This window comes from Bremia lactucae, linkage group LG16 (genome assembly GCF_004359215.1).
Source record: "Bremia lactucae strain SF5 linkage group LG16, whole genome shotgun sequence".
In the NCBI taxonomy this organism is placed as follows: domain Eukaryota; phylum Oomycota; class Peronosporomycetes; order Peronosporales; family Peronosporaceae; genus Bremia; species Bremia lactucae.
Window position 1 is genome coordinate 2,474,516 of NC_090625.1, and position 13,560 is coordinate 2,488,075.

General features: G+C 46.2%; 4 protein-coding genes across 4 annotated transcripts; 2 read left to right on the forward strand and 2 right to left on the reverse strand.

Moving 5' to 3' along the window:
* Positions 1–2,454: 2,454 nt before the first annotated feature.
* Positions 2,455–6,213, forward strand: CCR75_005853 (uncharacterized protein; the record flags this gene model as incomplete). Its single annotated transcript, XM_067963927.1, has 1 exon — positions 2,455–6,213. The coding sequence occupies one exon, from the start codon at positions 2,455–2,457 to the stop codon at positions 6,211–6,213; it is 3,759 nt and encodes a 1,252-aa protein (XP_067815609.1).
* Positions 6,214–7,179: 966 nt separating this feature from the next.
* Positions 7,180–8,287, reverse strand: CCR75_005854 (uncharacterized protein; the record flags this gene model as incomplete). Its single annotated transcript, XM_067963928.1, has 2 exons — positions 7,180–8,176; positions 8,265–8,287. The coding sequence occupies 2 exons, from the start codon at positions 8,285–8,287 to the stop codon at positions 7,180–7,182; spliced, it is 1,020 nt and encodes a 339-aa protein (XP_067815603.1).
* A 289-nt stretch (positions 8,288–8,576) lies between these two features.
* CCR75_005855 (uncharacterized protein) lies at positions 8,577–10,945 on the reverse strand. The gene is made up of 3 exons (XM_067963929.1): positions 9,874–10,945; positions 9,705–9,807; positions 8,577–9,644 (listed from the first exon to the last, which is right to left on the reverse strand). The coding sequence occupies exons 1-3, from the start codon at positions 10,197–10,199 to the stop codon at positions 9,132–9,134; spliced, it is 942 nt and encodes a 313-aa protein (XP_067815787.1). The 5' UTR covers positions 10,200–10,945; the 3' UTR covers positions 8,577–9,131.
* Positions 10,946–11,244: 299 nt separating this feature from the next.
* Positions 11,245–12,815, forward strand: CCR75_005856 (uncharacterized protein; the record flags this gene model as incomplete). The annotated part of the gene is made up of 2 exons (XM_067963930.1): positions 11,245–12,578; positions 12,644–12,815. 2 exons carry the CDS (start codon positions 11,245–11,247, stop codon positions 12,813–12,815), a joined length of 1,506 nt encoding a protein of 501 aa, XP_067815511.1.
* Between the last annotated feature and the right edge of the window lie 745 nt (positions 12,816–13,560).

The following is a 13,560-nucleotide window of genomic DNA, read 5'->3' on the forward strand; positions in this document are numbered from 1 at the left end:
CACGATGCGTAGTACACCACCGTGTCTGCGTTGTTGGTATTTCGCAACACCTTACGCGACCCCGATATCTTGGAATCAGCAACCGCAAGGCGATCTGGCGATAGCTGGAGATCGGCTGTCTCTTCAGTCGTCTCCATCTCTGCGACGATTACTTGGATTGGCATCGGTTTCTCGGTCTTCACAACGCTGGTGTGATGCTTGGTAAGGAAATGGCTGGCTTCCTTCGACTCACTTAACTGGGCCGGAGCCTTCACCGTGCGAGGCACGATCTGGAAACGTGGACCTTGTTGATCATCGAGAGTGGCCGAGCAACACGCGAAATTAACCTCAACCTTGCTAAGCACGTCAAAGTAGTTGCTCGTCGCAACTCCTACGAGTGGCTTCGGTCGACTCTTCATGAGCATGTTGGCAAAGTCAGTCGCACTGCGCGTCCGTTTACCCTTCTTCTTTGAGTTGGTCGTGAGCTCGCTGGAGGAAGGTGATAGCTGCTTGAGCATGGGTTTCGGACTCCCAGGCGGTGTCAACATTACCAACCCATTCGTGCTCAGCGACAGTTCACTTGGTGTTTGGTTCGTCGATGTTCGAGCTGGCGATACCGCCTGTTGAACGACGGCACCTTGTCTAAAGGCGAGTTGCAACGATGTCTCCATTGGTCGCTGAGCAACAATATCAGCAAACGTCCGCGACTGCTGCGCGGGTGGCTGATGCTGTTGCGTGGTTGCTCTTGCGTTGGCTGTTGCTGTTGCTGCCGCCATCGTCGGGTCTTGGAGCTCTAGCGCATATCGCGAACGATATCCAAACGGCACGCGTTGAGCTGGAAACGGTGCATCCTTCGCATGGACGGGGTGAATGCGTCCAGCAAACACGAGCTGGTAGCACACAGAACCGTCCACAAAGAGTTGCGGTGGACATTCATTCGAGCGGAAATACACGCGCCAGGTGGCAGTCGTCATCACCGCGTCAAGGTTCACGTCTCGAAACGTACCGTAGATCGGTCGCGCTCCAAGCTCGAAGAAACGCTTGAGCATGAGATCTGCATCCACATCGCTGTCGACACTAGACACGTCGATGTAGAAGCGGTCGGCAAGGATGTCGAACTCTCTGAACCTGTACTTGCCGCCGAGGATGGTGACCTCTTGGCGTTCCAGACGGAAGCAAGCTTCTTTGGTCTTCACCTTGATGCGGAGGTTCCTTCCCGGCATCTTGGTGAGCTGACCAAGTTGGTTTAGGTCCATCTGCTGCTGGACGACTTGGTTGCCGTGATCATTGGAGAAGGATGTAAGAAGTTTGTTGGGAGAGGTGCGCTGAAAAGCTTGTCCAGTCTCGATCACCATCACGTAACGTGCTCGGGGCAACATATACGGACGGGCTCGATCGATCCGTGGCGCAAGCGCGCTCCAGTCTCCTCCCGCTTCGTACAGCGCATCGATGGCTTCGATGTCTGCAGCAAGCGGTTTTGGTAGTTCAACCTTCGTCTTTTCCGGAGCTTCAACTTTGTCGCGCCGAATCTCTTTGGTCCGTGCAGTAGGGTACGCAAGGTTGGTGGGTGCGTACCTTGTCGTGCGTTTGGGTTCACAGTCGCATGTGTACCCTGTCGTGCGGCTGGATTCTTAGCTGCGTGCGTACTCTGACGCGAGTCAGGATGCGCAGTTGCCTGGGTGTCGTTGCAGTTGGCTGCATGTGTAGTCCTGTCGCACAGCTTGATTGTCATCCCATCATCGGTCGTGGGTGCGCCTGTCTCTGACGACCGTGCTGGCTTGTTGGGTACAGTTTGCACAGAGCCAGGATCACTTCCCTGGTCCGTACCAGTGGTTGGAGCGTGCGCTGGGTTCCTGTTCTCCCTGTCCCGCCTTTCGCTCAAAGGAGGATGGACAGTTGGGTACCTAGTACCACTGTCGGCAGTAGAAGCAGGATGCGCTGGATTCCCGTTCTCGCTGCCCTCCCTTTGAAGGGAGACGGACAGTTGGGTACCTAGTACCACTGTCGGCAGTAGAAGCGGGAAGCGTTGGATTCACTTCTTGAGCTTGTGGGTGTGGACCCACGTCACTCATCACCATGTCGTCTGCTTGGACAGTGTCGTGTATGACGGCAGAGACGGCGGGACGTTCCATGGCGGGAAAGACTTGGAGGGCTGGTGGCTTGGGGGTTGAGTTTGGGTTCTTTTGAGTTTCACTTGTGTAGTAGCCGGCGAATTGAGAAGTGACAGCTTGGCCGAGTGGTTAAGGCGATAGACTTGAAATCTATTGGGGTAACCCGCGTGAGTTCAAACCTCACAGCTGTCGTAACAATTATTATGAGTGCACTACTTTAATAAAATAAAAATATGCTACAGCCCACAAATAATATCCTTTTTATCAGAATATCGCACTTATAAGAAATTGCTTGCTATTCGTATGAAAAACGTAACTCCTCTTTGTAATAAAACGAGTTTTAAAACGCCGTCGCGTTTAGCACATGGCCCCGACCATACAATCTCCTACACATCTCCGCCAAGTCCACGAAGCAGCTCTTTCTCCAGCAGAAACTCGTATTCGCCAGCTATTGCGTGATATTGATATCGACACAGGCGATGTGGTGCTATTTAATCGAAAATGTACCTCCATGGGAGTGTACGGCGGTGCCATCTGCGCTTGTGCCAAGTTCTTTGGTCAGACACAGTGGGACCACAATGGCGTCGTCCTTCGTGCTCCAATGTTAGCACCAGATGCTAAAACGCGAGACGATGAGGTTTTTTTGCTCGAGGCAACACTCACAGGTGTGAAATTGCGTCCATTAGTGGCACGAATTTTGCGCAGTCGCGGTCATGAAATCGCCGTGCGTAAATTGCAGGTCCCACGTACCCCCGAATTCCAGCAGAAGGCCGAAATGTTTGCATTTCGCAGTCTTGATGCGTTATATGAAGATAATCCGGCAAATTTTTTTAATGCGGGCGTGTCTGTACCTACGCGAATTGCTCGTGAACGAATATTTGCCGCACTTATGGCCACAAAAAAAGAACTTGGACGACTTGATGCCGAATTGGCCCATCGAGATCAAATGGCCGAATTTGAAAAAAATGCATTGCAACAAGAGCAACAAGTGGTGCATGGACGGTACCATATGTTAGCCTCGGAGTTGCAACGACGCGAGCGCTCGGTCTTTGAAAATGCCGTCGTCGAAGGGGATTCGCCGAAAATGTTTTGCTCCCAATTAGTTGCCGAATTGTATCAACAAGTAGGATTACTTTTACCCTATCCATCGGCCAAGTCGTATTTGCCGAAACATTTTAGCGACGGCAACAATTATCTAAACTTGCAACACGGTGCGAGTTTCTTACCGGAAATTTCAATACGCAAAAACTTGCAACACGAATCCGAGCAATATGCAATTCGACGGCAAGAAGCGCTTGATCGAGGACCGCAAGTAGGCAATGAAACCGCAACGATCATAAACTGTTTACGTCGCCATCAATTGTTTCATTCATTAAGTGAGTCCGAGCTTCTCGCGACCGCGTCCCACTTTCGACGTCGTGTCCTAACCCCTGGCGAAAACGTTTTTTACCAAGGTGCCACTGGTGATAATTTTTACATTATTGAAAGTGGCCATTGCAATGTTTATATCGATTACAATCATCCCTCGCAAATCTGTTCGAAACCCACTCAATGGAATACCAACAAAGCGCCACCTCCCGCGACGATCTTGCCAAATCAAGTACAAAAGCGTACAACCATTGCTTTGCCTGAGTTTCAATCCTCATCAAGTCTTGTCGGGCAACACGAGCATGTTCACGTCGCAACAAATGGTCCAGGCAATGCATTTGGCGACTCGGCGTTAATGTACGACACACCACGACGTGCCACAATTCAAGCCAGTTCTACCGACCATAATATTGTATTGTGGCAATTGGAAAAATCACTATTTCGTAAACTTGTCGCACAATATCCAGAAAGTCAACACTCTCTCGAAGAACGTCGATTTTTGCTTGCAACCTTAAGCAATCACCCGCTTTTTACACACCTCGACGATCGTGCCAAAGCATTGGCTGTGCGTCAATGTTTTCCGCTTTACGTACGACGTGGAACCACAATTTTACATCAAGGGGATCCAGGCGATTATTTCTATGTCATTGAAGATGGCAAATGTGAAATTTCACGCATGAATCCACGCACATTGACACCTTGTATTGATCGTGTGATTGGTCGTAGCGCCACCTTTGGTGAAGCTGCGCTATTGTACAATAGTCGACGTGGGGCCTCGGTAAAAGCACTTGAGAATGGCAAGCTGTGGTGCATGGATCGTGCCAGTTTTGTCAATATTACAAAAAGTGGTTCCTCGGCACTGTATAAGCTTTTTCAACGCATTGGATGCACGATTCAAGGTCGTTTAACGGAGACTTTTGTAACCAAAAGCGATTTGCAAAGAATTTTGCAATCGTCTCAACAAAAGAGTGTCAATTCGCGCACTTGTCAAGAGAAGGATTCTAAAATAGTGGAACACAATATATTGGTCTCTACACGAAAGTCTACTCGTGCAGTAAAGCTTGCATTGTTAGTATTGTTTCATGATCCGTCGGGACTCGTGAATTTCTCACAATTGGCTCATTTTCATATTGCGTTAGGGGCTTTGAATATTGATCATTTTCTTCCGGAAGTAGCTTTTCGCGTACTCAAGTCGTATATCTCCTTTGATCGCGAGTATTCTCACGTATCAACGACGGTACGTAAACGTACTGATGTGGACGAAGCGACAATAAAGCTGTATGACCTTCCTGCTGCGATTCATCAATATATTGCCACAAGTGAACCCATTGAAACCAATAAGCTTTCGAAACGAGTTTCAATGACACAAGGACATGTCGAATTCTATACACGTTTGTTTGACTTACCCGCGCATCAGCAAGACATCACGCATGATGATTTGGTGCGTGGGATCGCAGCATTTGAAGCGAAAACGTCCTTTTCCCATTGTCTTGAAGACTCGGACGATTTTGTGGCTGCAAAAAATGAATTTCAAACGTTTGTAACCATTCTCAAGTCCGATATTAATGCATTGCGCACATTGTGGCAAGCTGCCGAGTTGCAAGTTTATGACAAGGAATCACGCTCGTTTCGACAAGATGAATTGAAACCTTTGTTGAATACTTCTCGAGTATTGCAATGGGGTTTGGCCCTTTGTGAGAATCCAACTGGTCATGATTGGGAAGCATTGCAACCAAAGCTCGAAGGAACGATTCGCAATACGAAATCGGTAGCATTTGGTCAATTGCAATACACATCACTTCTTGCTGCTTTGAGTGTGGGAATCCTCGTACGTACAGTCTGTGCCCCTTTGGAGCGCTTAAAAATCCTCATGCAAGTGTCTCCAGAAGCACGAATGACGTCGTCTTTATCAATTGATTTGAAACGAATGGATTTGCCGTATAAATCCGTGATCCGAGGCTTTCAAAACATGATACAACAGAGTGGATATAAGAGTTTGTTTAGTGGAAATCTTGTACATTGTCTTTGGGTTGTGCCTTTTGTTTTGGGAAATGGATTCTTGCGTCACAGTTGTCAACAATATTATTGGTCACGTACGGACTTGGATAGCCACAAGTCACAATTTGTTGCCAATGTTGCGATTGGTGGAGTTGCGGGAGTTGCACTTTCTGCAATCCTGTATCCACTTGATGTCATTCGTGGACGATTGACGGTGGAACAGTATTATACTGGTAACCGTGCCATGTCCGGTATTTTTAAGTGTGCTCGGTTTATATGGGACAAAGAATCTATCCGTGGGTTTTATCGTGGTTTGGGACCCGCAAGTCTTGGACTTTGTACGTACATTGGCTGGAATGTGACACTGTACGAATGCATGCGACCAGTATTTGTACACTACGACGTCGATGACACGAGTACGCACTTGGGGCATCCGAGTGTGCCTGGACAGATCCTATGTGCTACGACCGCATCGCTTGTATCTCAGTGCTTTTCGTATCCCTTTGATGTGATACGAAGGCGTGTGCAACTCCAGGGCGCAAACTGGCATCCTGAGCTTGTCTTTCCATCGTACAGAAATGCGTGGCATTGTGTACGGACAAGTGTTGCCGAAGAAGGTGGTGGGATTCGAGGAGTGCGGTCGCTCTACCGCGGACTGGTGGTCAATGCAATGAAAGCTCTTCCAGCGACTGTGATTTCGTTCCTAAGTTACGAAAAGCTGCTGAAAAGTAAGCAGGATAACGATAATGCAAGATGATTCATGGGAAATTGACAAGGGTGCGTTCTTCGTACAACTCGATGCATTCACTTAAGTATACATTTGGGATAAAAGTGCCCATAAGTTGCAAGATCTACGTCACGACAATTAGTTACCCCAAGGTAACGCAGTTTCATTTGTATTCGGATCAGGAGAAGCATTAAGCGTATATGCAGCGGATATTTGAATCTCTCGCAGTGAAAATGATCCGATTATAGGCGTCTACGAACATCTCAGGCCTTACCATCGACTGTAACTGGAGTATTTAACACGTCGGAAGTGACCGATTTAGGTGAATTTGCCTAAGAGAAATTAAACCTGAATTTATGTTAAATCTTATCACTATTTTATAAAATGCTCGAAGAAATTTTTGTGTCAAATGTCTTTGAAATCACGAATAAAATTAAATAAATTTAAGAGCGATTTATTATCAAGCTTATGTAACTAGTCGATTACTTGTCAGGAATAAATTAAGTCGGATACTTCAGCCCTTTTTTTCTTCTTTCCCTGTTTAGTCTTCCTTTATACTGCATTTTAGTATTCGCTGCTCGAGTATAATGATTCTTTATCAGCTAACGACATGCGGCGGATTTTGACAGCTGATGCCCCAAAATAGTCCTTTCGTGACTGCTTTTTTAGATACATTGTAGAATACAATGCATGCTTTTTTGAGGAGCCGTGATGATACAGTGGTATATACCGCGCAGCAGCAATTTTATGTAGTATTTTGCTTACGTGCTACGAGCTTTTAAAACTTGCCGAAATAGAACATGTCATTAAGTTGCTGGTAGAAAAGCGCTAATAATTGTCAGCCTAATTCCTTTTTTTTGAAGAATAATACTTTTGTTTGATACAACATGATTCTAGAAAAAAAACAAGCAAGTGTTTGCGCTTTAATAACCACATTTTACTCGATTCTTATTGCGAGCAAATTTAAGTAAATGATGTCTTAATCTACACTTGTCGCTAGTATTTACCGCGAGCCTTACGTTGCTCTAAGAGCTCACGTGGGGACATGCGTCCAAATCGTACGACCACAGGACGTGGGGCTTCTCGTAATCGGTACAAGACACGAGAGAGGCCAAGTCCAGTGACCTCTTGTCCATTGACGGCAAGAATAATCACGCCACATTGAATTTCCGGATATCGTTTGGCTTCCGAGCCATCAAAACACTCTTTTACAATGGCCAATTGCTTGGACTCGTCCGCTCCAAGCTTCATTCCAATAGCTTGCTGCTTGAATACAATATCAAAGACATTGTCCAGTCGATTTAATGTCTTGTTCGAAGATTTTAAAAGTATTTTATGCACGGGACTTGCTGGAGTGGGTACAAGCATGGAGTGTGTTTTCGATACGAAATGAGGCGTAGAAGGTGGCAACAAGTCCCCGCTACTGTCCGATCCAGAGTCAGAGAAAGTATTTGTCCCACATGGCGGCGTGTACGCAGGAGAAGAGGGAATTATTGCTCTACGGACACTTTTCAAGTGTCCGTACAAATTTGGATCGTACGACCCTAGCACATACTTCTGAAGTAACGATAAAAATGCTTCTTGGTCGTCTTTCTGTTTTCGGTGCGACGCGGTAATTACCGGTGTGCGTTTTCCAATTAATGTAAAAGCATAAAGTTGCTGGAAAAATAAACCATTTGCCGAGTTTTGCGTCTCGGACGATAAAAGGGTCTCGGGGTACGACCGTACCCATGGAAAAAGTGCACTATTGTACGAAGTCTCGAATGTCGGGAGTAAGGTACGGGCATCCACGACGTCCATGGCCGAGATACTGCTGCCAATTGACGCTTCTAGATCGACGACACGGCGCGTTGTGCGATTAAAGAGCACTTCGAACTCGTCTGATGCAGTTTTGTGATTCGCACGCTCGATGTTCTTGGCTTGGTACAACAGCCACCTGGCAGGCTGCCGTGGATCGCACGGAATGTCGTACGTCTGTGTACGTACAAAGAGTCTGTGCGAACAAGAAATGTCAGGCAAGTGTTGCGGTGGAGTATTTTATTTATTTGCCGATAAAAAGTCAACATGTAGTAGCCACAGACCTGACAGTTAAGCTTTCACCCATGGGCTTGATGTGCGACGGGCGGGGTACTGTGAAAGATGGCACTTGGACTCTCTTGTGAAAGAGGGAATACTTGCATGCGAATTGAGAGGTCTGATACAAAATCTGTATAAGCGATAGAAAAGGTCGGAGGGCTTCAATATTATTGCGTGAAGATATCATGTGTGAAAGGATATAGCCTTTCGAAGTCGAATCCTAAAATCCTAATTGGCTATTTAACTTTAGACACTTAAATTAACGATTAAGCCACAAGGTCTTGAAGGTCAAGATTCAATTTTGATGAAAAAGGCTCGTACTTAAGTGCATCAATTATTGTGCGTGATGAAGACTAGCTCGAAGTAACGGAAAACATCATGTCAACGCCTGAGCAAATCCACGATTACGAGCTCATAAGGGCGGACCAAACAAGATTGTCCGAGTCGTGGCAATCTAATGCTCCGTTCCGTATGCAATCAATCCAATAGGCCTTTCGAGTAAGCGGCACCTCAAGAAATAAAGGGCAGATAGTGCGACTCTCCAGAAGCCTACATTCGGAATATCGCCGTTTGCTACGACCAATAATACTGTATTTAAAATAAAAATACCGTCGTAAATCTTTCGATACGACATCAAAAAAAGGATATAATTTACAGAATGGCTGTACTTAAAACACTAATGTAGCATCTTTTAGCCTTTCAAGTCGCCTATAGTGATGTCAATATTATTGACAAATTAATATAATCCCTCAACTATATCATCAGCGTTCATGCATCTCTCAGGATGCACTCATTCTTTTCCCTACACAAACGTCAAGAACAAACCAAGTAAAATCAGCTCCTCTCTTCCAAACGCCATATCTCACGTCTTCTTACGCTCTCAAGTCAATGACCATAACACAAATATTATCCATACTACCACGTGCATATGCCTCGTCCATCAAATGTTGTGCGGCCAATTGTGGATCGTTGTATTGAAGCACCACTTCAGCAGCTTCGTCATTCGAAAGAATATCCCACACGCCGTCACTTGCGAGAACAACATAGCGGTCCGACTCGGTTCGTGTAAATTGCTTGACTTCTGGCGCTGCGACAACATACGGTTTAAGCATCCGGTCCCCAATAGCGCGCGACACAGCAAGAATGCCTTCTACGCGCCACACGCCCCAGAAAACGACCGATCCACCCAAGTCTTGGATCCGACGGCGCTCGTCTGGCCGATTAGGTTTGTGATCGGATGTTAAGACGGAGACGTTGCCACTTTGATGGACCAATACTGCGCGCGAGTCGCCCGTATGAGCCACAAAAATCTCCTTCCCTTGTGTAAACATCACCACTGCTGTCGTGCCGTCTTCGGTATTTTTGCGAGTTGCAATTTCCAAATACTGTCGTATTACCGTTACAAAAGCAGTATTTTTTTAGAAGTGGAATAACACCCAACGAACCTCGTGATCGGTACGTAAGAACCCATTTTTTAGTGCTTCAATGGGTTCTTTCGAAATTAATGGGTCTCGAATTATATTTTGACACATGGCTTGCACACAATACCTGCCGCACACAATTTTGCATCAATATTTTAATTAGTGCTCGGCTTTTGTCTGGTAATGCGCTTACTCGGCAGCACCGTCGCCTCCGTGGCCGTCAAAGATGCCGTAAAAGCTTTGCGTTGGATCGCCATTGAGATCTGCGATAGCTGTAAATCGATCTTCCATGTACGGCCGTCGCCCCTGCATCTGTGACACGCCGTAGCGATAATGGACGTGTGGATTTATAGGTGGACACGTCTGCACTTCGTACGGCGTGAAGCTATTGCGCCATGATGCGGCCACGTAGCGTAGCACTAGCACGAATAGCAATAACACGATCACTTGACTCAAAAAGCTACTTTGAAGGGTCTGTGCCATAGCGTGAAGACTCGCAAGGTCGAGCGAGGCTGCCATAACACGAAGGAAAATATTGGAGACCGAGGCACGCAAATCATGATCGGCCAATCAGAGAATTGAAAAAGGTCTTTTAGCGAATCAACGTGAAATCTTTAGTAGCACTTTAGCCAAGAATCTTATCACCATAAGTTAACACGAGCACATGCTCTTGGTTGGCAAATAACGAGCCGACAGTGAGCTTAGGCAAGAGTGCACGGGCACGACTGTTTATCAAAAAGGCTGTGAGACTATGTGAGTTTAAATCGATGGTGCATAGGATCGCAGGGTGAGTCATTCGCAGAAAAAAACGATGCGCAAAGAGTGTGTAGCCTGATGCCGACGAAAAGAGACCTAATGAATTGGGCGGCGATAAATTGAGCACGCCTTGGAATGCACGAATGTGTGGAACACCCACGGGTTTGCTCTCATTCTTGCACTGCGTCACAACGTCGACTTCTACGTCGGGAAGTATCCACGTGCCCTTCAGTGTAGTAGTAGTAGTGACCAAAGCGCATAATTTCTTTCTTGAACGACATTATTAATACATACCTGGTGATCAATCCCTCCATCTCGCGTTTGCTGTGTTGCACGTAAGTTGCAATTAAGTGACTTCATAAGTGTGACAACCATCTCTTCGAATTGCAAGCCCTTTAAGCGATTAGACGTGAATTTCTCTGGAGCATAAAAGTCCTTTGACGACCCATTCGAGAGATGCCGTGGCAGCATTAAATTTTTACCTGCTTTCGCATCGAAACAGCAGCCCCGACTAAGTACCGCCTTGCATTGCATTGCAATTCGTCTTTGTGATTTTGTGACACGAAATAGTGACTTGATGCGCGAACACTCTTAAATTGTGTCAATGACATTTGAGCTCCGGCTCATTGTAGAATGAACGCCAATGCATTCTCGTAAGCGTAGGGACGTAAAAGTCCAATAAATCATCTGCAGAGCATTGCATGTATTGCTTACGCCTTTATACGACTTTAAGAAGGGCGATGGTCGTTCCACATCAGTCTCATTCTTTAGAAAGTGCATTAATTTTAAGCACGTCGTCTTGTTTGCAATGGAGATCATCGACTCAAGCAGCAGCAGCAGCAGTTTGCTGTCTTTACCCAGTCGCTACCACGCTCACCTGACAAAATTGCAACAGCAAAAAGTGACAATTCAGCAATTAGAGCATGATAAATTGGAGCAAGCAAAGCTAATCAAGGAAATGAAACACCTCGTAAAGCTAGTTCAGAAAAATCAAGGTAGTGAAGTTGCTAAATTACGAAAAGAACTTGAAAACCGGGAGCATGAATTACTGAAAGCTACGCAATTGATTGATAAGCTTACGCGACAAGTGGAGGCATTGCAGGCGGTTACGGCTCGAGCAGAGAGTGCTCAGCGAGATGCCGAGACAGACTACATTCTACGACATTTTGTTGAAAATGACAATGAAAAAGGTGCTAGCACAGGTCCTTCTCCTTTAGAAGAGCTGCGGACAGAGCTCGCACGTGTCGTGTATGACGATGAGCAAAAAACGAATCGAATACAAGAGCTAGAAGCTGAATTAACGTGGGTCCGAGATGCTGCTGATGCACTTAGTCAAGAGGTGCAAAGCACAAAGGATGCCAAGCAAGCACTCCTTGAAGAGCTGGAAGAGAAGAGAAGCTCTGAATTTATAGTACAGCACGAGTGTAAGCAGTTGAACAATCTCAGACAAGCGCCACTATTGTTAACATCGACGTCAATCAAGACGAATGACGGTGCTCTTTATAAGAACGAACAGTGGCAGTCCATGGCAAGTGTTTGTCAGAATCTAGTCAAGTCTTTACGAGATCAAGTCAAGACGCTGACAAGTGACAAACAGAAGCTAGAGCACGCAATCAATTGCTGTCAACAATCAGCAGACCAGCGCTTTAAAGCTTTTGAAAACGATCAAAAGACGATTGAAGCTGAGAATGCACAACTTCGAGCCGAATTGACTCGCCTGCGGCTCGATCTTAAAGTGATTGGGTTGCAATTTCAAAAGCTGGAAGAAGCAGACTCTCCCGAGACCGCGGTCGAAGAAGAGCTGATGCGACTTATTCAAGCACAAGCCCATCAAAAAGAACTCGTCGTTCGAATTGGAAAAATCGAGCAAAAGTTAGATCGATTAACCGACACGGAGGCTCGTTGCCAGAAGCTTGTAGTGGAACAAAGCGACCTTTTAAAGCAGCTGGAAAACGAGCGATGTCATTCCAAAGAACTTGTTCAATCGACTGCCACTTTTAAAGAAACGACCGAGATGGCGGTAAAGCAGCTGAAAAAAGTGGAAATTGAGCTTCGTGTTATCAATTGTACTGCAAATGATAAAACGGAGCCTTACGAGACAATTGCAGATTTAGCAAGAATGGTCGTCACGAGCCTCAAGAGGTATAGTGATTCACAAATATACTGAACGGTTTTATCACATAGCTCTCGTTTTTCCTATTTCTTAGGCAGCAAGATGAATCGGTGGACGCTGCTGTAGCGTCGATGCAAGTATTTCATCTGACGTCGAATCTCGAAGCACACTTGAGTCATTTACGCGCATTTCGTGATAAGTATGGCAATTGTACATCTCTGATGGACAACAGCAGGTATTGCAGTGAACTGACTCATTGCAAGTAGATCTAATAAAACTATGATAAAAAGAAATGCCACCTCTTATAACAAAGGCGCTGTAGTATTGGTCGATTAAAGACATCGATCTGAAGGCGTTTCCTTAAAATGTGATATGCTAACGAATGAAAAACTAATTAACAATGACACACAACTTAAAATAAGAGCTTAAGTGTCGTCACGGGAGAGGTAATCCGGCTCCTCGTGCGCACTTACCAAGTAGGAAGTCGTTTTCAGCATTAGGGCAAATTTAGCCCGTTACACCACCCCCCTTTTAAGTACGAATTTACATTTTAAAATTCGTCAGAGGAGCGAGGAACTGCGAGCAGCTTTACGCGCCGCTAGTTCACTCAATCACTCTAGCGCACGTGTTTCCATACACGGCGCCCAAGATGCCACCTAAAAGGGGCCACGTTGGTGGGTCGTCTGCGAAGACGCCCACTCAACCTCGCACTAAGCGCACGCGCCGCGTTAATTCGCCGGCCGCGTCAAATGCCTTAGTCGGAACGCAGGCAGCCACTGCGGCTGTCGCGTTAACAGGGCTAAAGGATCCATCCCACTTTAACAGTGAGGATGTTGATCCGTCGCTCATTGTCGACTACAATGAGTCGACACCGTTGCCGTCACCTCATAGTAGTGATGCGGACAACGAGCTCATGAGGAGTGATGATGCGGCATTATTGCCCATCCAAACATCTCTCATGGCTCACAACATGGAGACAGCATCGTTTACGAATGCTGTCCCATCGACAGG

What these genes read in the sequence shown, in the direction of transcription:
- CCR75_005855 (XM_067963929.1), bottom strand. Translation starts at nt 10,199, where the DNA reads ATGGCAGCCTCGCTCGACCTTGCGAGTCTTCACGCTATGGCACAGACC. An exon ending in GGAGGCGACGGTGCTGCCGA is followed by an intron (nt 9,808 to 9,873) that starts GTAAGCGCATTA and finishes TGTGTGCGGCAG; the next exon opens with GTATTGTGTGCAAGCCATGT. An exon ending in TCTTACGTACCGATCACGAG is followed by an intron (nt 9,645 to 9,704) that starts GTTCGTTGGGTG and finishes GTAATACGACAG; the next exon opens with TATTTGGAAATTGCAACTCG.